This window comes from Chenopodium quinoa, unplaced genomic scaffold (genome assembly GCF_001683475.1).
Source record: "Chenopodium quinoa cultivar QQ74 unplaced genomic scaffold, ASM168347v1, whole genome shotgun sequence".
NCBI classification, from domain to species: Eukaryota; Viridiplantae; Streptophyta; class Magnoliopsida; order Caryophyllales; family Amaranthaceae; genus Chenopodium; species Chenopodium quinoa.
The window spans coordinates 485,908-512,442 of record NW_018744878.1 but is presented as its reverse complement, the minus strand read 5'-3'; the positions used below and the strand labels follow the sequence as shown (position 1 = coordinate 512,442).

The 26,535-nt window shown below is 34.8% G+C and overlaps 4 protein-coding genes across 4 annotated transcripts; 2 read left to right on the top strand and 2 right to left on the bottom strand.

Moving 5' to 3' along the window:
- The first annotated feature begins 1,100 nt into the window (after positions 1 to 1,100).
- On the top strand, positions 1,101 to 3,924 carry LOC110705373. Its single transcript, XM_021883220.1, has 2 exons — positions 1,101 to 1,639; positions 3,012 to 3,924. Exons 1-2 carry the CDS (start codon positions 1,564 to 1,566, stop codon positions 3,614 to 3,616), a joined length of 681 nt encoding a protein of 226 aa, XP_021738912.1. The 5' UTR covers positions 1,101 to 1,563; the 3' UTR covers positions 3,617 to 3,924.
- A 150-nt stretch (positions 3,925 to 4,074) lies between these two features.
- LOC110705374 lies at positions 4,075 to 5,034 on the bottom strand. Its single transcript, XM_021883221.1, has one exon. The coding sequence runs from the start codon at positions 4,774 to 4,776 to the stop codon at positions 4,450 to 4,452; it is 327 nt and encodes a 108-aa protein (XP_021738913.1). The 5' UTR covers positions 4,777 to 5,034; the 3' UTR covers positions 4,075 to 4,449.
- A 177-nt stretch (positions 5,035 to 5,211) lies between these two features.
- LOC110705372 (ylmG homolog protein 2, chloroplastic-like) lies at positions 5,212 to 8,727 on the bottom strand. The gene is made up of 3 exons (XM_021883219.1): positions 8,331 to 8,727; positions 5,999 to 6,198; positions 5,212 to 5,886 (listed from the first exon to the last, which is right to left on the bottom strand). Exons 1-3 carry the CDS (start codon positions 8,613 to 8,615, stop codon positions 5,622 to 5,624), a joined length of 750 nt encoding a protein of 249 aa, XP_021738911.1. The 5' UTR covers positions 8,616 to 8,727; the 3' UTR covers positions 5,212 to 5,621.
- Positions 8,728 to 11,032: 2,305 nt separating this feature from the next.
- LOC110705370 (copper-transporting ATPase PAA2, chloroplastic) lies at positions 11,033 to 26,271 on the top strand. The gene is made up of 17 exons (XM_021883218.1): positions 11,033 to 11,971; positions 12,106 to 12,183; positions 12,994 to 13,091; positions 13,200 to 13,253; positions 14,031 to 14,117; positions 15,374 to 15,538; positions 15,714 to 15,824; positions 16,441 to 16,509; positions 17,439 to 17,548; positions 19,106 to 19,211; positions 21,841 to 21,907; positions 22,029 to 22,108; positions 22,234 to 22,685; positions 23,642 to 23,816; positions 24,095 to 24,226; positions 24,562 to 24,712; positions 25,851 to 26,271. The coding sequence occupies exons 1-17, from the start codon at positions 11,341 to 11,343 to the stop codon at positions 25,964 to 25,966; spliced, it is 2,682 nt and encodes an 893-aa protein (XP_021738910.1). The 5' UTR covers positions 11,033 to 11,340; the 3' UTR covers positions 25,967 to 26,271.
- The last annotated feature ends 264 nt before the right edge of the window (positions 26,272 to 26,535 follow it).

Below are 26,535 nucleotides of genomic sequence, written 5' to 3'. Positions count from 1 at the left end.
ATATACTAGGTTAGGTCCCGTGCCATGCACGGTTATTTTTAATAATTGTTTCATATTAATACTACATTTAGTTATAAAATAAAAATTTGTTTAAAATATTATGCTTAATTTATGAAAGAGCCTATTAGCTAGTATATTTTCTTTAAAACTACTTTTGCCTACACATACCTCTATGTGCACCCGGGGGTATGTAAAAGGTGATAATTAGCCATTGCCCATTGGCAAGACATGATTTTAAAAATATGCATTTGTTAATATGCATATATTTTTGTATATATTTGATTTCACTAAATGAATTTATTAAAACGTAGGACATTAAAAATTATGTTAATAATTTTTTTTTCTTTTCTTTTTTGCTTAAATTTAAAGTTGTTATTTTTTTTTGGAAGGATAAATCAAATCTTTTATTTTAAGTAATTTTTTAATATTTGATATTCAAATTACTTTTTTGGAGCTTTTAATATATAATTAAATTAAAATAAAAATAAAAATAGAATCCTTCTAGTAATATTTGACACAAATTCTATAAAAAAAATCTATTTTTTTATATAGTTGATAATGTATTATGGAAATATACATCAAATCTTTTAATTGTGTATAAATTTGTTATCTTTTTTTTATGTATTGTATAAGATTTGTTTCCAAAATATTTTTTTAATAAAAAAAAAAACTAAGGACACACCAGAAAAATGACATGTGTCATTGCTGGTGTGTCTTTTAGTATATAGTTATTGATTGATTGATATTCTTCATTGTAATATTTTCCATATTAATGAAACATATGACAATTTCTCTATCTTATTCTTCCCCTTCTCTCTCTAAATTCAGATTACTCTGATTTGTTTTTTTTTTGAACGGAAGGTGTATAATTAATTTTATGATGAATTCTTGCCTGAATTATTGTAAAATGTTTACAGAGATTTTTTATTTATTTTTTACATAAAATGAAAACCGCCACTTGAATGGGCGGTTTTCCGCATTTGTAAACCGCTGAGGGTTCGTTTGACATTACTGTGGTTTTCTGTTTTTTTGGTTTTTTGTATTTTAAAAATATATGATATATGCCCTATATGAATTAAAAATTATTTAAACTTATTAAAATCATGATAATTTTGAAAACTGACAACAGAAAAATGAAAACACTATTTTCTTGTTTCATATTTTTACAGGAAATTGAAAACCAAAACTGATGCCAAACAAGCACTCAAGTGACGGTTTTGTGGTATATATTAAAAAATAAAAATAAATTAACTTGTTAAATGATGACGTGGACAGTAAATTGAGAAATTGTAAAAGTTTAGCTGTATTTAGGGAATTGGAAGTAATTGGAGCATTATCGAAGGAATATGACTCAAATTGTCACGAAAAATAATTTCCTCACAAAAAAATAAAAAAATAAAAAAAAAAATGTTATGAAAAAGTACATAGTCCAACCGATTTAATATGAAGAGTCGATTTTACAACTCATACTATGTCGGATTGTCGTTGTCGGTGTCAGTGTCAGAAACACAACCCCTTCTTATCCACTTCCCCTGCTTCTGAAAACCCAACTCACAACCTACAATGGTGAAGCAGAGTATTCTATGGCTTACTCTTACTTCTCTTTTCTTGTTCTCAGCTTCTGCTCTTGATACCCAAAGTAAGTTCTCTTCCCAATGTTCATCCCATTATAAATTTCTCATCTTTGAGTTATAAAAAATGCTTTCTTCTTAGTTTTTCACTAGCTGATCTTTTCTAATCTCTGCTATTTGTATATTGAATCTGGGATCTATTTATTTATTTTTCTTGTATTTGTTTGTTTAATTTATTTGATTTACTGTTAGACTGTGGATATTTTTTAGCTGGGTTAGAAGTATGGCTGAGATCCTTAATGAACTTATACTGTTTTATTAAATTTCATTATTTTGATGAAATGGGTATGTTGTTAAATGCTAATTTCCTTTCTATAAATAAAAAATGAATTATAAAAAAAAAAAAAAGCTCTAAACTTTAGTATTAATCCGTGCTACAGTACAATAATAATTAGTACAGATAATTAAGAAAAATGTTGTGCAAGATTTTGAAGTTTAAAGTCTCAATATCCCTTCATGATAGCATATGCTGTCAAAGTTGGAAAATTTTGGGTAAATTTGTCAAGGTTATAAGTTTAATTTAAGAAATTTTTAGTTTTAGTGGCTTATTACAAGTTGCTTTACAAATGAAGTAATTGCAATTTGCAAATAAAAGTTGAATTTTTTTAGATGGCTTTTCTAGTATACATGTAATTGTAAGGGCATCGTTTGCATTTGCCAATGTAGACAGTAGATTAATCATGTTTTCAACATTGAACATAAGGATTGGAGGATTGTGTGGCTTATGGCCTTGAACTGAGTTTAGGGTTTGGAATTATGAATAATGTCTTAGTAATTTCAAGCTATTGTTGGATTGAAGGCGAAAATTGAAAGAAATCACTTGCGAGCATTGAAAAAGGTTTTTTTCATTAATGAGAATTGAGGGCTTCAGTGCAAAGAAAAAACTCTAGTGACAGTGACACCGGTAGGCATTAAGGACCTGAATAATCCTCTTCGAAAGTAAGGCTGGTATTAGAGAGAGGCTCCGACTTGAACCAAGAGCTAGTTATCCTAGATAGGCAACTATAATCGTTCCAATTTCCTTTTGACATTCAAGAAAAATGACCGACTTTCTGAAAGATCAAAATGATTGACGTCCTCCCTTTCCAAAACAAACCTTTTGTTACTGATACAACCTTAATGTTTGAGCCGTTATCATTGTAGATTCGATTCTAGGATTATGTTTTACTTCTAAGTTCTAGTAATATCTGTGTACTCTAAAATCTATCCTTTTCAACAAGAAAAATAGGAGCAATAGATATGCACATCTTCCTATGGATTATGTACTCTATCTCTTTAGTTTATACAAGCATTTCTATTTCCAGAAGTCTTCATATTATGCAGTTGAATTTCGGTGTTTCCACTTTGTACTACTTAAATTCTTAAACAAACTATTAACAGGTAAAGTGACAAAAAATCCAGCTGACGAGCTTGTACAAATGCTGAATGATAATAGAACTGCACACCATTTATCAGCCCTCTATAGCAATCCTGGGTTGGCATGCATCGCTTTGCAATACATTAAAGCTTATGATGGAGATTGTGGCGACGTAGGTGGACCTAAAGCCAAGAAGCCTGAGGATTCTGCTTTTGCAGAAACATTTGCTCCCAATTGCAACGTGGAGCCTGCATCCCTGACTCAAATTACGGGGCGCTTCCTGGGCTGCGAGTCTAAATATCTTAAGCCTGAAAAAGCATTCTCAGAGATACTAATAAAGGAAAGCAAAAGCCTGAACATTCTCTACAGTAAGAACCACACTGAAGTTGGGGCTGCAGTAAGTGGTTCCTATGGTGGGGGGCCATTTTTCTATTGCGTGCTCTTTAGCAATGGTAAATCTAACAGTAGCTTTGTTCTTGAGAACGGTGAGGCTAAAGTAAGTAGACCGGGTTGTTTCAGTGGTGCCAATGATGAATGTAACAGTGCTGAAGGTAGGTTTCAGGCTTACCATTTGTTGAACTCTATTCTAGGAGTTTTGGCTGTTATTGGATTTGCTGTCGGCATATGATAGTAATTCTTTTGACGTTTGTCCATTACACTGATTGGTTTAAGTTGGGGAATTTATTTATTTATTTTTTTTGGGGGGGGGGGGTGGAGGGTGAGAGATTGTACTGTCAATTGATCTGAGTATGTTACAAATCACGAAGACAAGAGAACGTAAGAATTGCATATTATGATTTGAGAAACCCTGATCAATCTCTATCTTCTCCCTGTGCCTTGTCTTTGGCAAAATTCATTATTTACTACGTTAAACTGTAACGATTACTCTAAGGTTCAATCAGTTAAATATATCCGTCCTGTTTTTGGCATTTTTTTTCCAAGGAGCAAGAACATCTAAGGCGTCACCTGGAATGCTATTTTAATGGCTATGTGGTTGTCTGATTAGTATTTTTATTTGGAAAGAAAAGCGGTTTTGCATACAATAGCTTTGGGTGTGAAACCATAAGAATCAAGAACACCATCCCATCAAAATAAAAAATATATATATAAAAAAAACATGAATTGCTGTTGCAGCACAAAATGCCACAATCCCTTCCTGAAGCACTAAAGAGCTAGCTGAAATACTTTGAGCTCCTTGAACTAGTATGTACATAGAAAAATAAAAATCTTAATTAACTAACCCTACTCGCCTTCGTCGGGAGGGAGTTAGTAAGATAATAAGATACACACAAGTTATAGTATTAGAGTAAGCCCAGATAAAAGAAACATAAGAACTCACTGAATCATGCTGCCCTTGAATAACATACGATGACTAATAACATTTGAACAAATATGAAGCTGATAACTACATTAGAAAAGAAAAGAAAAAAAAAAAGAATCTGCTTTTACTAGGAAGCAATTTCATGACTTGTACTTCAAAACTAGAAGAAGAATGGTAAGGATGAGTATTATTCCACCCGAAGAGCCCCCAACTCTGTGAATCCAGTAAGGATCGAACCTGTTCTGATCTAGGTAGCAGGAGACAGATATGGCCAAAATCACAACCAGGAGCAGGAGAGGCAGGAGAAACGCCAAGTTGAATGTTTCTTCTTCTTCTTCTAGTTCACTCTCGGTTCTTCGATCGATATATAGAGGAGAGATCACAGCCACTATGGTGAAGATGATAGCTAGAAGTCTCTCATATGAAGAAGACCTGCTGCTTCTGCTTACAGCAGTTGTAGTCTCCATATTCAGAAATGCTAGTGTATTTTTATTCTTCTGTGAAAGCCACCCCTCAAAGTTGGGAATATATGCTCATGTTGTGCTACCTTAATAGTGGGCATCAGGAAATAGCTATCTTATTGCTTAAAGCTTAAAACTCCTTTACAAAAGGAAAGGGTAGAATATTTGTGCAATTCTAATGAAATTATATATTATAATTTAGTATATACATGGTAAGATTTGGCACCTGACTATACCAGGCCCATCTCGACTCTCGACCGTGAAACAAGAGTACAGCCAGGCCCAACACCATAGGCCACGGCCTACGGGCCTCCTCTGCTGTCCCCATCAGATAAAGAGGACACAGACTTGAGTCTACATAGCTTTTTCACTGGAAGAACCCTTCCAGAGTATTGTATTCTTTAGAGCTTATTCAAGAAGATTGAATTAACAGTCAGCAGGTTTGACACAGTTTTCAAATATTCATGGCTTTAGATTGGAATCAGATTCCTGCCTGCTCTATCTAGCACTTTCACAGACCACTGTTTAGTGCATATAGGTCTAATACTGTTACCAGAGCACATACCATAGCTAGCTCAGTCAATATGTTGATAGAAGAATGTTACAAAAACAGTTTGAGAGAAATTGAAATTACAGGTAAAATTACTGACTATAAAAATATCTAGTGCGCATAATATACAGAAAAAACTAGTACGGAATTTAATCTTGCAAAACGCAAAACTAAATTTAAAATTCCACCAAATGCCGCAAAATTACAACCAAAGAGCTTCTCATCAAGCAGAACTCTACAGATGCTTGCCATAAGTACCATCTTAGTAGATATAAGTGGCTGTGAAAAATTGTACCATGGATTAATTGGGACGATCAGAAGGACTCAAACTCTTACTCTGAATTCTTCTCTGCCACTTCTTCTGTGAGGCGGTAAGATCTGATAACCCTGGCTGGTTAGAACCTTCTTGAGAACCCATGGCTGGTGGAAGTTCAGCAGGAAGTGCAGCAGCTGCACTTGTAAAGGCATTCAGAACAAGGAATGCTAATATGGGCGACAAATCCAAGGTTCCTCCGATTGGTGGGATAAGTCCACGAAATATGTTCAAGTATGGGTCACACAGGGTGCTGAGAATCAAGAATTAGTGGTTAATTAATACAAGGTGTTTGCTAAGAGAACTGAAAAAAAAAAAGAAGTAAATATATCGAAATCATATTACACATATCATAGCAGGCATACCTGAGGGGACTAACAATTTGGGGGGGAGCACTTGGGAACCATGTCAAAACAAGCCTGACAACTAACAATGTATTGTAGATATTCAGAAAGTTCGAAATGCCATTTGCAACCACTAATCCTGCAACTGAGTCACCAGGTAAAACAGCGGCAAAGTTGTGACTTGACAGAGAATTTAGATTCCCATGGCTTCTCCAGTGAACCTGAAACAAAGAGTGCAGTTTATCATTTTGAATAAAGGGTAAATCTTAGGCCTACAAGTTTCAAACCCAACGCCTCAAAACTCCCAAATTTTCATGAAACTCCCAAATTTTTACCAAATCCTTAACCTATGTTATGTGTGATGCCAGATATCCAATTCCCTCTCCTCCCTTACCTTCTTCAAGACCATTCAAAGTTAATGAAAAGCTGCACCTTTAGAGCTGCATAGAAATTACACCAATAAGGTTGCTCTTTTTACCCCATGTAACGAACAGCTTTGAAAGAAGAGGATGTAACAATTTATTTCAAGAATATGACCTTACACTTCAGAGTCCAATTAGCATAGCCAGAACACGAAAACAAGAAGTGGAGGGGCATTAAACAGAAAGGAAACTGTCTGCATTGGCCAATCACTGCTTCTTTCTTTGTAACTGTGCCTTGAATGACTCCTGAAGGTCAAGGAGATTCGGTTCATGCAGCCAACTCCATCATTTTGGGAAAAAGGCTTTGGTTTTGTTGTTTTTGTGATAGACAATCAACACAACAACAATGACAACTGCATCTATATTGTATCTTCTTGTTGAAGGGGGTCAGAAATAGAAAAAGGCTGAAAGCATAGCTTCCCATAGCAGTTCCGGTTTCCTTTCCCCGAGGACTTTTTACATGAAACGGATTAAACTTGCGAACTTATTTGATTTTCCTATACGTCACCATGATCTAATAGACTAATAGAGAATATTTAAAGTGAGTATGATTTTTGTTCAATTCACTTCCAGGAATACTACTACAATCAAAAGAGTATTAATGTATTATTTTGATTCTATTAGAATTCAAGTTTTGATAATACACCCAGCTTATTACTTTTTTTCTCAGATATTCTTTCAGATTATTGCACCATAGTTGTACCTTGTACGACTAGTACCCTTGTCACTGTTGGAAGAAACACTATGATGCTAGTTTTAATTTTTTATATAGTAGACACAAGGGGGTGTTACTCTTATTCATAAGAAGTGCTAAGGACAAAAGCCTTATGCCCTAGAGCTATCACGAAGCAAATTATCTACCGGTATAAGAAGCCAAGAACTATATAAAAAAGAAACCAAAGGAGCGTCAGCGTCACCCATATCAGGACTAAAAGTTCATGCCTTCAAGCTATGAAGTAAAATATATAGACAGGATTATAATGAAAAGGAAAAAAAAAATCAAAATCAATCAAAGGATCCTACTTAAGTCCAGCAGTAAAAGCATAATTTAAGGAAGCTTCCAAAGTTAATTCCTCAAAAATCTGTTTGGTTTCTTAGTCTCCAAATGCACCACCTAATTGCCAACTAAATCATCTTCCACACTTCACCAAGGAATGCAATAATTCAGCACTTTTTTCCTTCAACCTTTACTAAAATCAGGATGGAGCATAAGTTTGCATAAACCGATGAAAAGCGCATTAGCACGCTGAAGAAACATAAAATTTTTGTTCACATAAATTCATTTTCATTCTCTTCAAGGAAGTCGGGAGTGTCCTGAGGGAGGAGCCCTCAATCCCATGACATTGAACCACTTGACCAATCGTTCTCAAAATTTCGCCAACAAACTCTTTATCCTAGGTTCCCAACGATTGCCAATTGCTTCACTAATACATGAACATTTCAAATCTTATTTACCTCTATCAAAGATTCTTCAAACACATTGTACCCAACTAACTAACAGAAATACTTCGTATATTTTAAGGCAATTCAAAGACATTTTCCACAAGAATCCACTCGGGAAAATCTAAACTTTGCACTCACCTACAGTTTACACTAAATCTGCTAAACACACAATTGTTAGCCACTTAAGGAGAAATTAAAAATACGAGCCGAGCCACAGTACATGAAGCATTGTTAACTGAAAACAACAGATTTTATATAAATGTTCGGTTTTTTGTGTATATAAATTCATTCATTAACAATGTTCCTCAAAAAAAAAATAGACTATGAATCCAATTCAGGAAAAACAAAATAAACCCACCAGGGAATAACATTCAATTAATCAATATGAATAGAATAATCAATCAAAACCAAACAAAAATTGCAGAAAATTAATCATAATTAACATACATACAATCTAAAATAAAAATTAGAAACAGCATTGATTTTACCTGAGAGAAATTCTGGAGATGGGAAGAGAATTTGAGGAGATTATTGAAAAGGGGGTTCTGGGAAGCAGAAAAGTGAAGAAATTGGAGGAATTTATCGGCATTTGAAGCGATTGTTTTGTGGAAATTGTGAAGAATTTCAACTGGAGAAAATGCAAGAACTGCATTTGAAGTGGGTTTGAAGAAGAATTGTTGAGGACTGAAAGATGGTGAGATAATTGGGAAAATTGACAATGGATTGGGTAACTCACATTTGGTGATCTTCTCTGCTGGATTTGAAGAAGCCATGTTGTTTGATTTTGAGTCACACTCTCTTCCCTCACTTGGTCACTCCTTGTTTAAGACATGCGGAGGTGGGTGATGATAAACGGATAGGCTTCGGCCTCGATAATAGACACACTCGGGTGTATATAAAAACTAAAAAGTGTGGATAAATATAAAAATGGTATACAAATTTATATTACTGGTATAATTTAACCGGTATTTTTTACAATACTTCACCTATATCCTTCAAAACATAAATACTCTAATCCTATATTTTTTCTCCAATACCAATGAATATTTAATTTTGTATTGTTTTCTTTTGCGAATAACATATCTCATGCATTAACACAGGTACATTATATTTCATAGAAATTTTGTGAGAAAAACACTTTGTAATTGGTTACTCCATATATGATAAAACAACACCTTTCTAAAAAAAAAGTGTGGTGCTTTGTACATAGGAATTTTTTTAGTTTTTGCCTGGATTTTAGCCATTGACGGTTATTTTTCGATATTGACTATCGTGTGTTAAACACATGCTTTCATTGAAAATCTCTACTTTCTCCCTTTCTTCGTCTCAACATCTATTTCAAACATCATACTACCATTCCATTGACATTCAAGTATTCAACCAACACTTCATCATATTGAACTCGATAGATGAATCATGGGAGGCTATATGTGTCCTCTAATCAGATAAAGAATATAAATTCAATCCATCCCAAACCAGATTAGTAATTTGGATCGAAATATCATATTGGATTTAAATATTTTCAAAATTCTGATTTTCAAACCAAATTAGATTTAATAGATTTGGATCCAAATAAATCAAACAAGCCACAATTCTAGAATCTTAAAATTGTTATAAACTACAATACTTGAATAATAAGAGTATGATCTCTTCATTTCAATTCAGTTCGGTTCAATTCAGTTCACTTCAGATCCTAATTTTCTTATCTCATAACAGTTTAGTTCAGTTCAGCTTATTTCAGTAAATCAGAACAGACTCTAATACATGAAATAAAACACACAAAGCTAACTCAACTAAAATTGTGTTGATGTAGTTGAGACTTGTGCAATGGATTGTTGGTGGTGGTTTGGTGGTAAAAAGGGAGGACTGGTGGTGGAATGGTTGTCGACATGGCATGATTTTGGATGACGAACACGATAAGTAGGTTTACTATCGTTTGAAATTATTGTAAATCTAAACTAGTAGAATGTTGTTGATTTATTTTTCCAAAATGAGCCCGCCTTTCTGAGGCAAAGGGTACTTTTTAAGTCAAATAATCCGGGTTTTGAACCAATCATACCTATATAACTATTTTTAAGAAACTAGTTGTTGGCTCGGGTGATGCCCCAATACATCATAATTTTATAAGTTTGATCAAAATTAATTAAAAGAGTTACTATTAAACAATATTAATAAGTGCATGAATATAATAATCTATATTATCTTTCATTTATATATACTTATATAAGATATGTCTCATTTAAATATGGAGGTTATACATATGAAAAGTTTTTTTAAGTAAACTAGCCTTCTGGCCCGTGCAATGCACGGGTTATTCATATAAAATTGTATTGAGAAATAAGTGAGGAAATATCAGTAACTTATTATAGGGTATAATATGTAATCGGAAAAATTGTATTGAGAGATAAGTGAGGACATATTAGTAAGTCATTATAGGGTATAATATGTAATCGGAAACATGATTAAAGAAATTAAAATTGTGGAACTTTAATCGAAAAAGAGGCTTAAATAAAAGGTGGAAGGGCTAAAATTAAAGAGAGAGTAGGAAAAGGTTGAATTAAAGGGGAGAGATGAAGTGTGTGTATATGAAAGATGAAGTGTGTGTATATGGAAGATGAAGTATAAGTTTAATGAATGAATTAAAAAAAATGGTGTAATAAAAAATTAATAGTGTAAGATGATATGTGACACTATGGTTAGAGAAGTGTAATAGAATGGATGAGGGCATGTGTCTTTCTTATTTTCTTGGTTATAGTTTTTAAATACTAATAAAGTATAGAGTAGACATTATTATAGAGAAATAAAGTCACACCAATGATGAGTTTTTCAAGTAAATTAAACATTATTATAGAAAATTAAAGTCAAGCAAATGAAGAATTTTTCAAAGTGACTACATTACTACAAATATTCAATGTGGGAGAGAGAAGGGTAAACACACTTAGGATGACACATGCTATAAATGTGGCGGCAATTCATAAGTAAGGGTGACATATAACATTACCATGTTGTTCCCAGTAGTTTTAATAATATTATAGATTGATATTGTGCCTTTGTGATATTGTGCGTTTGTGTATGCTGCTACTTCCTTTGTAGTCCATAGTAAATTGAAAAATTGAGGATGGGTCAAAATTTAAAGGACGCACAAAGTAATTTACAACGTGCACGTACCACTCTTGTTAGTTGTTGAGTCAACTAGGTCGTTAACCCGTTATACTCGTTTTAGAATAAAATCATATCCTTATCTTAAAAATTTAAAAACATAATTACATAAACAACACCCCATTTTTCACATGCAGACAAAATAATCCAAAAACATGCAATGACTGTACAACACGTGTCAAACCCACCTTCTTCTTCGACCTCAAATATTAATTTCTTTTTTTTTTTAAAAAAACTAGCGCCTTAAATTTTCTCTCTCCTCCATTTCCAACATCTTATCTACCTCTACTCCCGCCATTGTCAACGCTCATCACTTTCTCTCTCCTCGAAGCTCCATCAATGGCGGCCAACCTACTCAAACTCTCACTATCTCTCACCACCTCTTTCCCCGCCGTAACCACCTCTCGCCGCCGATACATTCGCCGATCTCACTCCCCTATTCTCTCTCCTCTCTCGCACAATCCTTCTATCCAACGTCGCCGGAACCCTGATTTTGTCGTAGCAAAGGCTGTCGAGTTAAATTTTCCGACATCAAACTCAACTTCGTTGCCGGAAAATCAAGTTCCGGCGGAATCCTCGTTTCTACTCGATGTCGGCGGGATGATGTGCGGCGGTTGTGTAACTCGCGTGAAGAAATTGCTCGTATCTGACGATCGAGTGGATTCTGCGGTGGTGAATATGTTGACGGAAACTGCTGCGGTGAGGCTGAAATCGGAGGTTTCCGGTGGTGAATTTGTGGCGGAGGAGTTAGCGAAGAGGTTGGAAGAGTGTGGATTTGAGGCGAAGAAGAGAGTTCCTGGTAATGGAGTAGGAGAGAGAGTGAAGAAATGGAAGGAAATGGCGGCGAAAAAGGAGGAATTGGTTGAGAAGAGTAGAAATCGAGTGATTTTTGCTTGGACTTTAGTTGCTCTTTGTTGTGGTTCTCATACTAGTCATATCTTACATTCTCTTGGAATTCATGTTGCTCATGGTATATTTATTATACTTTCTAATTTCAGCTAATTTATTTGATTGTAATTTGAGTTTGATGTCTATAAATGCAACATTATGTTATTGAATAATTTGTGAATTTTATGATTTTAATTTTGTGTTTTGGTGATGCAGGAGAAATCTGGGATGTGCTGCATAATTCATATGTGAAGGGTGGTTTAGCTTTGGGAGCTTTGCTTGGACCGGGAAGAGGTTCGTGTTTTCGCCTTTCTATCATTTCAAATTTAGATTTCTTAGCTGATATTTAAATTTGATGAAAGAATATACAGGATGTAATGCATGTACTTGAGATATCATGAAGTTTGTTTCTCCATTGTAGAACTTTAAATTAGTGCTTTTTGCACAAATGGACTATTAGTTTATTAGATTATGGCATTATGTTTGAAATTCTTTGTAGTGTGTTCATTGCTTCACTCATTGAACTTAAGGCAGTTAATACAAGTTGGTGCCAAATTTCTAAATTCTTTTGTATTATTTGAGTTTTTTGAATTGAGCTAATGTATAAACTATAAAGCTTGGCAAGATGATAACTGGAATATTGTCCTGAACTAGTGAAGATTGAAAACTCCAGCTTCCTAAATTTCTTAGTTGTAGCTTTTTCATCCTTGCTTCAGTTGCTTGTGTTACACTGTCAACTTGCCTTGATCTCTAGCCCTACTTAGGACCTTGGGAGTTGGGACATTATATCAAGTATGAGAAAAGGTGGTTGTGAGATCTTTCAAAGTGAAGTATCTAATGTGAGTAGTATTATTGTATGTATTATACGAAGTAGTTGAATATAAGCATCTTTGCTCTGCTGAAGTTAGCACGACCCTCCATGGCACTTTTACTGCTCCTTATCGTCTCTAGTTATTCCATTTGCATAATTGCATGGTTAAATTTTGTAAGCTACTTAACAGTTCTAGAATGTGACACATTCTCTTTTTTGATATTTTGAAATAAAGTACTGTAGATCAATTTTGTTAAGAATTGAAGATTGACATTGTGTACTTCTTGTATCAGATTTGCTGTTTGATGGTATCAAGGCATTTGCCAAGGGTTCTCCAAACATGAATTCTCTAGTAGGATTTGGATCAGTTGCTGCTTTTATCTTGAGTGCTGTAAGACTGTTTTATCAATGAGAATTCTTACATGTCAATGCATTAATTTTGAATTATTTATCTGCTATTTTGTTAATATTGTATATTAATTTTCTTTCCCTTGCCCAGGTCTCACTTGTCAGCCCTGAACTTGAGTGGAATGCTTCATTCTTTGATGAACCGGTGAGTTATCACATTTACAATTACAAAGTTGTTATGATTTTCTTCTGCAATTTTCTCATTTATTTTTGAGGTCACTCAGCTGGCCACATTATATATTATAACGATGTTATAACTAACTAATGTGTTTTGATGTCTTCTTATTCAGTAGTACTCTGTATAATCTAATGCTATTATATTTAGGAATTCCTTTAGATCTGTTAGCAAATCAGACATAACCAAGCATGATATGTCAATATATATGACTATTGACTATCATCTCCTCCCATGATATAATGGATTCACGATATAATTATTAGATGATTAAAAAATGATTAATTACAAAAATTATCATATTCTACCAATGGTATATGAGGGGTCAGTGTTTCATGGAAAATTGTCTCCCATTTCCATGATATAATGGATTTTACTTCTTGTAGATGATATGTTAAGAACAAGAATTTTGTGCATCTTGGAAACTTCCCCTGTCCCTCCAAAGAAAGGACATAAATAAGAGAGTAAAGAAAAAAAGGGATAGTGTTTGATGTATGAAGGGTTTTAGGTTTCTTGAGATTTTGTTCCTTTTTTTTTTATTTTTTTTTTTTATATATATATATATATATATTTTATATATATAAATTATGAAAGTGATGCTCAACATTTTAATCAATCTTTTGTTAATTCCTCCTCTCAGTCCCTCTTTTTTTTGGTGTCTTTTAAGTTTTAATTATACTTTTTTTACTGATGCATGAAGGAAAGTGGTACATTTCTCATATGGTGACATTGGCTTTTAGTATGCAGGTCATGCTTCTTGGTTTTGTGCTTCTTGGTCGTTCTTTGGAAGAAAGGGCAAGGATAAAAGCCTCTAGTGACATGAACGAACTTTTAGTAAGTGTTATGCTTAATATCTAGTGGCTCTTTTAAATGTTTGATCATGTAAATTCGCTTGAGAAGCTCAGCTACAATATTTACTTGAAACATCTTGACAGAACATATATAGTTCATTCTTTGCATCCATGATTCCATCCTTTACTTTATAATAAGTTTTACTGCATCTCAACTTCATTTCTGTAATGGTTGTATTAAATGCTGTATGGGTGGCGACTGGAGAGGGCTGTGGGTCGTATTTTATAATGCAAAGCAATTTTATTTGGAGGCTCGCTGTACAATTAGGAAAAGGCCAGAAACAATGTAGCATTATCTATTCTCTCTTTTCTTATGTCGGCCGGGTTTTTATTTATGTGCTGAATGAGAGTATCATACATTATGAGTCTTAGTTATTTTCTTTTCCCTGATTAGAGACGTGGTGGTTTTAGATTCTTTTTTTAGAAGTCTCGTAAGGTGCAGTTTTGGTGCTGCTAATTATGGTATTCTACGAGATCGTGGGATTGATAGCTATAGAGCTTTTTCCCAGAACTTTTTAGTTCTTTGGATTCTTTTTTGCCTCGCTTATGTTCTTTTGCGCTTTCTGTTGATCAAGAAAGGGTGAGTCTCAGTCTTAGGCACAATATTTTACAAAGACCCTGTCATTGGAAGCAAATTAAGCAAGGGATTAGCTCTGTTAGTTGATGGTTTCTAAAAAATTATTAAACGTATATCATACTCAGTAATCAGCACCAACCAACTTTCCTCTGCTAGCACTAAGTTGACACCATAAATAACAATCTAAAACACCTTGTATCCGTTATACCTTTATCCCTGACATAATATTGTTATGATTGCTTTACTTCAAAAATAGGATACAGTGAGTATTTACACAAAAGTGGTTGGTTTATTGCAAAAATTTGGCATATTATTTGAGATATACTTCATTCTATATCACACCTTTTTCTGGAAGAAATCAAAGCAAAGTATGTTTTCCACACTTCAATAATAGGATAGAATTTAGTTGGTAAGATACAAGCTTTATGGGACCTTTTAACTTGTGCTATATCCTAATTGTTCTTGTAGCCAATATTTCTAGACATCTTAAGAAGTGAGTGATAATCATAATTGACTTTAAACTTTCATGTGATGGTTTTGTATGTTGATTGTATCATTGAATCTCAACGAGTGAGAGCTTAAGTGGCATTCTTTAGCTCCACAAATCCTATCTGTTTTAGACATCGATCATATCTTGACAAATTATGAATTTTATGTTGCAGTCTTTAATATCTACTCAAGCTCGACTTGTCATCACTTCCTCAGAGAGTGATTTGTCTGCCAACGAAGTGCTGGCCTCTGATGCCATTTGTATTGGAGTTCCTACTGATGACATTCGAGTTGGTGATACTGTGTTGGTTTTACCTGGAGAAACCGTACCTGTGGATGTAAGCCTATTATCTTATTGTTTGGAACTCTTTTGCTTCCTACTCAGTCCATTAAGGTGCAGTGTATCTGCTGGCGTATTTTGACATTTCTGCTTTTAAAATGTATGTCTGTGTAAAGAAAATAATTGTTGGCATGCATAATGATGATTTGGCTATGCAATTATATGTGTTCCAGGGAAAGGTAATTGCTGGAAGAAGTGTTGTGGATGAATCTATGCTTACTGGAGAATCTCTTCCTGTATTCAAGGAGGCAGGGCTTTTTGTGTCCGCTGGGACAATAAATTGGGTATGAAATTTATGCAATTAATGCTTTTCTAGTACTGTGATTATCACAAATGGTTGTGTCTGATTTCCCCTGAAATTTTATATGACATCCTGCACCTAGATTAGTATTGGTCCTCCAGAATCTTTGATGAGCCATTTGTATTGGCCTTCTGTTAGAGGGGACAGGCTGTGTAAAATGCAAATGAGCATAATGTGAAGATTACTATTCCTAAAACCAATATAACTTATTGTATCGCCTGGAATTTATACAAAGTGATACCATTACAGATTTACTTTAGTGCTTACAATGATGTTCCTGCCTAGGATGAAAGAGAAGAGTGTGATACTGTATGTTTTTGGCCCTAAACCTAATGATGTTTTACATGTACCCATGACTATCAAGACAGCTAACAGACAAGGGTTGGCTGGGACTACGGCAACTCAAGTCGTCTTAGGTTCACTTAAGAAACAACTAAGTAGTTCTCATAATATTTTTTTCACTGCTGCGTGTTGCACACATATGTATTTGTTGATGTTTCTTATTAGAAATAGAAGCATTTTAAGGGCAAAGCAAAAATAAATTATATCCTTCTCTTTTTTATTTACTTTTTTTCTTTTTTCTTTTTTTTTTTTCCCAGGATGGTCCGATAAGGATAGAAGCTACTTCCACAGGCTCCAACTCTACTATATCCAAAATTATTCACATGGTATGTAAATATGTAATTTACCATTTTGCATCCTTTAAACATATGCTTCCTCCAGTTCAATATGATTGCACCATTTCTAAATGGCACTTTATGTAAAAAAGATGAAAGCGAATGTTAAAAAGGCAACAATACCCTCCTAAGGGTGAGTAAAGAGATGGGAATGGGGTCATGAAAGGAATATTTGAAGGACAATATGATTGTTTTTAGTCATAATATTCCTACCAAATAAGATAACGGTGATTATTATGTAATTTCCGAAAAAGGAATATGGTTCAATTTTATTGCAATCGTCGAAGTATCGAATAAGCAAGAAGCAGTGACTCTCCATAAATGTGATCTATTCTGTTTTCTTTTTTGCCAACAGTGTAAAACATCTTTACTTTCTAGTTCTTAGCTAATAGAATGATTATAGTTTTTGATATATCTCACACATATACATACTCACTTGTACACACATGTGAAATTACTGTGATGAAGCTGCCAGCTTGCAAGAAAATTAAAATATTTGAAGCCATAGTCATCTAAATTTCATGGCATAAGATCACATTCAAATAACTAAGTTTTTACATATTCATAATCTTTAATGCATGATCACTAGCTATATCTGTCGATCTGTCATTGATGTGAAATGTTAAAATGAAACTTGCCAACTTGAGTCTTCCTAATCTGGTGCATCCCATATTGCCTTATCTCTTAACCCCTTAAATAGTAATGTAGTAGTGGGAGCGGTTGCACCTGCAGGAATTGACATAAAAATTTCTTTGCATAAATATCATGATCAGTATGTAATAGTTTAGGAACTTTCATGTGATGTAAATAAATTTGTTCATGGTTTATTATCAATAACTCAGGTTTCCTAATTTTCATATAATTCTGAGGGGAACATTTTTTTTATTTTATTATGTTTTTATATGGCTTTGTATTTTCAGGTTGAAGATGCCCAAAGTAATGAAGCACCAATACAAAGGCTTGCAGATTCAATTGCTGGACCATTTGTCTACAGTGTGATGGCTTTTTCTCTGATGACATTTGCCTTTTGGTATGTCACTAGTTGTTAGAACTGGTTTAAATGATACATCTGAACCTTTTCAATTTAAAAAGTGTGTCTGGCGCAAAGGTGGTACTAAAGGCGTGTGCCTATGTGCTTTTTTCCAGGCTTCAGACACAGAAATCTTTGCGCCTTATGCTGTAAGGTGTCAATAGCTGATGTGTAAGATAGTTTTAAAAAAAAGAAACCACGTGACTTTACTACATTGAACAATCAGATCTACTTTATAACTAGAGGAGAAAGAAAACCCATATTCCCCAATTTCATTCAAAGAACCCTAGCTATTGGTCACATTGCCCTTTCACCTTTTCTCATAATTCTATTTAACAGAAATTAATTTTTTATTTTTATTTTTATTATATTTAAGGTGTGCCTTCACCTTGGCTCTAGGCTCCAAGGACGTTTGGACCTTGGTGCGCCTCAAACTAAGCATATGCATGAGGGACTACTCGTGGTCAATGTGGGGGTGGTGAGTGATGATATACCATACTGTAGCTACCTAGTATTACCCAATATTCTACGAGTTTCTTGCTAGACTGTAGAATAGGGCTGTTTGGGGTCTCAACTCACTCATGCAAGTGATGCAACCTTACCCATTGAATTGTGAAAAAGCCTTTTGTGATGCTTTTGATGAGCATAAGAGTCAAAACCAAAATTTTTTGAAACAGTGGCTTTCTTAAATATATCAAATCTAAACAAATTTGGATATTGAGCCTATAGAGTCAATTGAGGTTGTTTTCCGTGACAAATGTCATACCGACCAGAACCCTTGAACTATTGACCCACACTCTTTACCTTGAAGCCAAACAAGGACTTGACATATGTAAAATCATACACCTTGAGAAGAAGAGATCTTTTTGTTCCACCATCCAAGGTTCCTAGCACTGTATATGAGCTCAATGATGATCTTACACTATGCCATTATTGTCTTCTCATCTTCATTGGCAAACCTCTAAAGCCACTTTGCCTTTGGACCTTTATTCATCAAATAGAAGGACTTGATGCCAAAACCTTGCTTTGGTGGACAAATCAACATACAACTTCCAACTTGATCCAATGGAAACCCTATCAAAATCATTGATCTCCTACAGGAAGTTCAGTTCAATAATTACAGCTTTGAAGCCCCTCTAGGCAGGATAGTGAACATGGACATATGTCAATAAGGAAGCTGAAAAGTGTAAAACTCAATGTAAATCTACCCCTCACGACAAAAAGCTGCAAGTCTTTTTTGGATTCTCTCAGTAATAGAATCCATGACAAAAATGCACTTGAAAGGTGCACAATAAGGAAGACACAAATTAGTTAAGGAAAAAATTCCACCGCACAACCTATAAAGTCAGCTATAGAGTCCAAATTCAAACATCACCAACTTGAAATAGCACTGTCTACTACTGAAAGTTAGCCCTTAAGCCTGCAGACTGCAGTACTTTTAAAATTCAGTAGAGCACATGTCAAGTAAACCAATTTATTGTCGTCAAGTCTGCAAACAAAATTTTATCATCTCCAGTAAAGAGTTATTATATTTTTATTGCTTGTTGACTTTTGTAGGTCGTCAATTGGGACAAAATTATTCCCTGATGTCTTGCTGAATGACATTGCTGGTCCTGAGGGTAGTACTTTGATCTTAAGCTTGAAGCTGGCTGTAGATGTGTTGGTAAGTAACAACACTCAATTTGACCTATACTAAGAAAGAAAATTATGCTTATGGTCTTTTAATTTCTCCATCTAAGGTGATTTAGACAGAAAATAGGATGTATTATAAGGTTAACGTAACCAAGCAAATTATACTGTCATATACAATTTGTCTTTTCTTTTAATAGATTTTTTCAGTAGAATATATGCCCCAATCTGACATGCTATAAGTATATATATGCTTGCATCTCCCTTTATATTTTGTGCACAATATACAAAAAGAAGTCTGTAGTACAACCACACATACTACTACACTGATAATTATTGAAATTTTTTGTTAGATTTTTGTACTCTACACATCTGTTGATCATTCCTGAGAATTTTGTAAGATTTTTTTTACTCCACACATATGTTTCCAGATAGTATACATTCCAAAGTGTGATACATATAATTTCTTTTGCCCTCTGTGTACTTTATGAATTTTCTATTGGTATTTAGACAATTGAATTAATCTAGTTATCCTTTTGGGATTTCCATCAATTGACTTTTCTTTGATCCTTATGCCTTTTCCTTTCTTGTTCTGCATGCTACCTTAGTCATCTTCCCATTTTATCTATCTTATCTCTTAATTGGGCAGTTTTTCCTATCATCTGTCACTAAAGTCAAGACCCTGCCCTTTCCTTTTCTTCTTTTGGGGGGATGGGCAGTGACAAGGGTGTATAAAATCTTGCTGATGCAAGCTGAATCATTGAATTGTACACTCCTGCCAACTAAGCGGATGCATAACCATCATGTGACCCCATGGAAGCATGCATGGCTAATAAAAAACTGAGGATTTAGGAACATGCCTTTTGTTGTCCATTATTGTTCTATCAAACACCAAAAACTTACAATAGTAATTGAAACACCAGCCTTCACAATCAGAATACCTTAACTCATACTTGACTTCTTTCTCCCACCTTTTAGGAAGAAAATTTTAATGTGCAACGAGCTTACGTAATAAGATGCGCTTTCATCAAATATGTGCTCCTTCAGGAGACTCTCAGCAGCATCTCTCTCAAGACAGTATCCATTGATTAATTTTTTTTTCAAAAAGCAATCTTTCTTTTGAATTGATCATTGTAAATGGTGTTAGTGAACTTAACTTTTAATTAAAACCTTGGAATATTGTCAAAATGTTTAGTAGATAAGTATTTGCTCTTCACTTAAGTGAGAATCATGTGTCGTACTCTTATACAATCAATCCCTATGAGCTATGACAAACTTTTCTTATACAGTCCCAGTACAATATTTCTATCTGATAACAACTAGGCCATCACATGAAACACATCTCAAGTTCCATTGTTGATCTATCATTAAATGTGTTTGGTAAATAGCTAGTAAAATGATATTATCCATTTTGGGTACCCAAAGTTAGGCTTAATTTCACTTTGGTGACCTCTATTTTTTATATTCTCGTTTTGATTAATTGAGGCTCATAACCTCCACCAAAGCAGAACTAATACCAGCAATCACTGACATGAACAAAAACAATACGTTGACCAAAGTAGGTAGCCTTTTAAATTTTTTATTCTTGATATTTTTTTTCTCTTAAAAAGCCATCCCTCTTTATCTATAGTCTAAATTCTAGTTATTACACCTTATAAGCAATTTATTGATATGTTTTGAATCAATTATACGAAGTATATGTTTTTCGGCCGTTGGATCAAAATTAATGTATCTTTGCAAGCTGCTGCAAATCCACCTGCTTTGATTGTGCTCAACATGTCAGCAAATTAATAGAGGTGTTGATTCTTTATATGATGGAGGTGGTCACCAAAGTGAAATTTTGCCTATTCTAGGGTATCCAAGGTGGAAATCTTCCCTATTAATGTATTAATATGTCCTTTCTTTCATTCTTTTCTTTTACCCTTTCATCTCCACTTCTTAGCAGCCTTTATCTATATCTTCTTAGTGACCAGCAGTAATCTTTCTCTCTATATCTCTTATTTTCTTCGCTGATGAATATCAGCTCTGCCAAAGCTAAATCATCCCTCCCCTTTTTAGTTACCAATAGACTGATTAATTAAGCTTTACCATCTGACTTGCTTTGTCACAATTGTGTCTTCGTTCTGCATAATACCAAATTTTATAGCCTGTTTATAGGCAGTAAAACTAGTTATAATTGGTAAGTGGTTTCCTATAACTTTGTAAAGGAATAGTTTTTTTCCGATGTTCAAGATAACGTAACATTGCAAATTTGCTACTCCACTCCAAAATTATGTGTTTCTTCTTCGTTAATTTCCATCACTTTGTTAGATATTGGCCTTGTAGCATTAAATGCCAATGGAAATTTTTAGAAAGAGCAAATAAATCTGGGGTGGAGTAATATCATGAAACTTGGCATGCGACTTTCCCTGAAAAAGCACACACAGCCCCATTATCATTTAACTTATTTATCACAGCTATTTATGCCCTCTTGAACAATCTTGGAATTTTTATTTCTTTTTTATTTTTTTTATTTTTTTTTTATGAGAACAATCTTGGATAGTTATGTTAACCTAAAGGATACTGGTGCATGCATGGTAACCTACCTCCCACTCCCCAGGCGATGACAACTATTTATTTACATATATATCATGAACTTAAGCTAATATCTCTCTCTCACACAGGTGGTCTCCTGCCCCTGTGCTTTAGGCCTTGCCACACCCACAGCAATTCTAGTTGGCACTTCCATAGGTACGTAACTTTGGTCTTGCTATTCTTTCTGCATAGTCGGACATCTTAAAATCCCATATATTCAAACTTTGTAAATAATCAAAAATAATTTCTCTTTCTAAAGCGTTTTCTTGATTATCAGGAGCAAGACAAGGACTTCTTTTAAGAGGAGGTGATGTGCTAGAACGCTTGGCTGGCATAGATTATATGGCTTTTGACAAGGTTTATTACATGTATTCAGTCATGCTCTTTGCTGACTATTTGAAATTGTTTGCAGAGCTGAGTTTAATTATCTTCGAGTATCTGAGAAAGTTAATCTGCTAATTAATTATTGTACACGTGTTTAGACAGGAACCCTCACAGAAGGAAAGCCTACTGTATCAGCTGTGGCTTCATTGGCTTATAATAGTTCAGAAATTCTCCTGCTTGCTGCTGCTGTAGAGAAAACAACATCACATCCGCTTGCAAATGCTATTTTGAGTAAAGCAGAATCATATGGATTGCAGATTCCATCCACAAGTAGACAATTAACAGAACCAGGTTTTGGAACATTAGCTGAAGTAGATGGACGTTTGGTTGCAGTAGGTGCTTTGGAATGGGTTTGTGAACGTTTTGAAACGAAAAAGCTCTCTGATATAACAGATTTGGAGCGTGCCTTGATGCTTGAGTCAGCTAAACCAACTTCATCACTGGATAAGTCAGAAACGGTGGTGTATGTTGGACGGGAAGGAGAGGGTGTAATTGGTGCTATTGCAATCTCTGACGCCTTGAGGCATGATGCTGTGGCTACTGTGGCAAGGTACTTCAATTTCTCTTTGAAATGATTTGATAACTAAAATGGATGTCAATTCTTTTAAATTCTGTAGTTCTGTGCTTAAAAAAAGTATATTTTATGTCAAAATAGGGAGGCTTAGCAGACAGCTTTTACAATGCAAGTTGTAGAATGGAAGTATCATTATTTCTCTTGATCACACATCACAGACATTTCATACTTTGTAGATTTATTCAAGCATTTTTACATAAGGATATCTGGTTCCTACTCTTCCTAGTTTCGCATTAAACCTATGCAGGATACAGCTGCAGAGATGATCTCTATAGGACCTTCTCTCTCTGTAATTATAATTATGTATGAAGTATTGGAGTAGTACCAAATTTTGGAACTTTTGTGGAATACTACATGTGCGATGTGCTTAACAACATCTCATTTAGTCACTCTCGACTGGAGTTTAGCACCAAATTTACCATGCATTTATATTTCATCGCTCCATTCTTTTCTGCTAAATCGCTTATTGCCTGATGGCCTTGCTTGCCCTAAACTAGGTAAATATAATGGTGATATTTGACCATATAAATTAAGTGAATGAGCTTTTTTTGAGGTTAAAAATCTACAGTATGCTTAGCAAAAAATTTCTACCCCGGTTCTTGATTTTTGGATACCCTGGCTCTGTTGTGTTTCTAAAAGCAAACAGTAGCCATTTGGGTATGCTTTCAGAAACTATTTTGTTTTATTATATTTCTTTGGCTTTGCCAAATGCTTTGTTCGAATGTACTGCTTGCAACCCAATATGTAGTGATGTTCTTAATTAGCTTGCATAAATATAGTTTGTTTACATTTCAATTATACCTCTCCCCGACATCCTTTCTCTATGATATGGTTCAAAAGTTGTGAGCCTCTAATAATTCATTACCTGCTTATACAATTACTATAATAAGTTTACATACTAATGCTGGTTCTCTTTTCTTCCCGTTTTGAAGGCTTAAAGGGATGGGAATCAAACCCGTCCTCTTATCTGGTGACAGGGAAGAAGCAGTTGCAAAAGTCGCAAAAATCGTTGGAATAAGTCGTGAGTTTGTCGAGCCATCCCTGAATCCTCAGCGGAAATCTCAATTTATATCAGATATACAAGCTTCAGGACATTGTGTTGCTATGGTATCTAGCCTCCTCTTTGGATTCTCTAGCTGCTCATTAAGCCCAAATCTTGCAATCTTAGCTTCTGAATTTTTAGCCTTTTGCTTTTATGTAAAATTATCTACTTATGTCCACCTCGCTCGCTGAAAATTGGGAGATGGTTTTATGAGGCATGATTTTTTCTAGTTAGTCTTATGTTATTTTGCATCATGTCTCCTTGAGATCTGCAGTCCTTTTGTATAACTTATTTTATGTTGCTTCCTTGCATGCTTTTATCCTAAATATAAAGTTCCTTGCAGGTTGGTGATGGTATAAATGACGCACCCTCTTTGGCACTTGCTGATGTTGGAATCGCTTTGAAAACTGGGTTACAAGAAAATGCTGCATCTGATGCTGCTTCCATTGTACTTCTTGGGAACAGGCTTTCACAGGTATCCTCTGCATGGAAATTCTAATTATGTAGTGTCTGCTGACACAAGTATTCAAGTGGATAACTGAAAATTGTGATAGACTGCTATATATCTATTCTTGGAAGAACTTCTCTGGCACTAAGTTGTTTTTTTAAATTTGATATTTCTTCATAATCTCGTCACTGTCCATTAGCATCCCCCCATTGCCCCTCTTTTGGTCCTTCCTCCTGATTGCCTTCGCAAGCTGACTGTCGCAGGCAATATCAGCTTCAAAACATTCCAGCTTATAGCTTTCAGCATCTCAAACTTTCTCGTGTTACTCTCTTTCTTTTCTCACTTACCCTTATTTATTGCAGGTTGTAGAAGCTGTTGATCTAGCTCGCGCAACTATGAGTAAAGTACATCAGAATTTATTGTGGGCAGTTGCATATAATGTTGTTACAATTCCAGTAGCTGCTGGTGTACTGCTTCCCCATTTTGATTTTGCTATGACACCTTCTCTATCAGGTATAGTTACATGACAACTGAGATACCTGGATTGGTGGTAAAGTTTTGTATCAAAAATTACGTCCTCACGGGTAGCTAGGTCCTATATATGGGATGGGAAGGTTCGGTTTCTTCCTTTGATCATAAAGGAGGAAAGATTAGAGGGGGGTCAGCTTCTTCCTCTTGTGTGAGCATGGAGTGACAAACAGTTCTTTTATAATTATGTGTAACTTGGTATATTGAGTCCCTTATCTTAATGTTATACAATACCATTACCTATAAGAATCTTCCTTCTAGAGCAGGGCAAGGAATAGGAGGAAAGTGCTCAGATGCACACAGCCTCGTAGAATTGTAAAGCCCTCTAAAGTTTCAAAGAAATTCATTCTTTCTACACCCTTATTCTGAAGGCAACTCTTTTGTTACACACCTAATATTAAGACAGTTTAGTGAGGAATTACTAAAATATATTTAGTTCATTGTACTGTAAGCCTGTAAGGTACATTTCAATGCAACCTTACTTAGGAATAATAAAATATGCTTTTCTGCTAAACTGCATAACATATTGCTTGCTTTATACGAAGCTCAGCTCCAATCAGTTCAGTTCAGTTCAGTTCCTAATTTCCTTCCCTCACAAACAATTCATTTCAGCTCTATTTAGTTCAGTTGTTTTCGGTAAATTGGAATAGGCCCTCAGTTCTCATCACCCCAACTTTATGATTGAGGTAATCATGATGGGTAAACTCCTACTATCAGTAAAATGTCTGATGTTGATGATACTGGGTAAATGGAGCGAAAACCCAGCAACTGGATCATTATAACTTGTGTCATCATGTGAGAAGTCTTGAACCTTGACCAGATTAACAAACAAGATACTAATTTTTTTTAGTCTTATCTGTTTCTTTTTTCGTGTGTTATTAAGCGTTTACGAGTTGCTAAAAGTTGCTTTTCAAGAAAATGTTCAGCCTAACATTTTAAGTTTTACAAACGACATTCAGTTCTAGCTCTTAGGGGACCAACTCTTAATCTGACTAGAGTCCGCATTGATACGAAGGCATCCCAAACTACGCTTGAAGAGTTGAAGTAGCAAGTGTTTGTCTGCCTATAGAAGCTTACTGATTGATTCTCGGTTTTTTTTTTTTTTTTTTTTTTTTTTAATCAGGTGGGCTCATGGCTTTGAGTTCAATTTTTGTGGTCTCCAATTCTCTTCTACTGCAGCTCCATGGTTCTGACAAAGAGAAGAAAAAACCTGCCTCAGGACTTCTGAAACAAGTCTGAAATTATTCATAGGGAATTCCCTTCTCATTTATAGAGATGATACCTTGACACAAAAAGGCACTATGCTCCACAGGCTGATAGGTGTCTTCTACGACAGGGTCACTGTTTTGGCACGAAACCTACACAGTCTACATTTGAAGAGATAATATCCCAATTAATCTTGTAAATCTGTATTAATACACCCCGGTTATATTGTAAATGTGTATCATATGCCTATGGTTGTAAGAAAGAGCATGTCTTCCCTGTAAAATGTATTAACATTGAACCTAGCTATTCTATTATTGGCAAAATTTTGTCCCGTGACATTTAATTTTTGTAATCCCTCCAAGCATCAGTCTCCCTCGCTGTTGATCTCTTCGTGTTCTCTCTCCATCAAGAGATAATTGCATAGTCCTTGAATAACATTTCCACCTCAATAGAAAAGATTACGAGCATTGGTTTGTGATCATGCCATCACACCGTTAATTAACCTGTTCTTTGTCATCATTCTTTTTTACGCTTTTGATTGGATATTATCATATTAGGGTACAAGCGGGTGCCTTGGTGCTTTGTGTGAGAGGTGAAGCGAG

What these genes read in the sequence shown, in the direction of transcription:
- LOC110705372 (XM_021883219.1), bottom strand. Translation starts at nt 8,615, where the DNA reads ATGGCTTCTTCAAATCCAGCAGAGAAGATCACCAAATGTGAGTTACCC. An exon ending in ATCTCCAGAATTTCTCTCAG is followed by an intron (nt 6,199 to 8,330) that starts GTAAAATCAATG and finishes TCTTTGTTTCAG; the next exon opens with GTTCACTGGAGAAGCCATGG. An exon ending in CAAATTGTTAGTCCCCTCAG is followed by an intron (nt 5,887 to 5,998) that starts GTATGCCTGCTA and finishes CTTGATTCTCAG; the next exon opens with CACCCTGTGTGACCCATACT.
- LOC110705373 (XM_021883220.1), top strand. Translation starts at nt 1,564, where the DNA reads ATGGTGAAGCAGAGTATTCTATGGCTTACTCTTACTTCTCTTTTCTTG. An exon ending in TTCTGCTCTTGATACCCAAA is followed by an intron (nt 1,640 to 3,011) that starts GTAAGTTCTCTT and finishes AACTATTAACAG; the next exon opens with GTAAAGTGACAAAAAATCCA.
- LOC110705374 (XM_021883221.1), bottom strand. Translation starts at nt 4,776, where the DNA reads ATGGAGACTACAACTGCTGTAAGCAGAAGCAGCAGGTCTTCTTCATAT.
- LOC110705370 (XM_021883218.1), top strand. Translation starts at nt 11,341, where the DNA reads ATGGCGGCCAACCTACTCAAACTCTCACTATCTCTCACCACCTCTTTC. An exon ending in CAGGACATTGTGTTGCTATG is followed by an intron (nt 23,817 to 24,094) that starts GTATCTAGCCTC and finishes AGTTCCTTGCAG; the next exon opens with GTTGGTGATGGTATAAATGA. An exon ending in TATGACACCTTCTCTATCAG is followed by an intron (nt 24,713 to 25,850) that starts GTATAGTTACAT and finishes TTTTTTAATCAG; the next exon opens with GTGGGCTCATGGCTTTGAGT.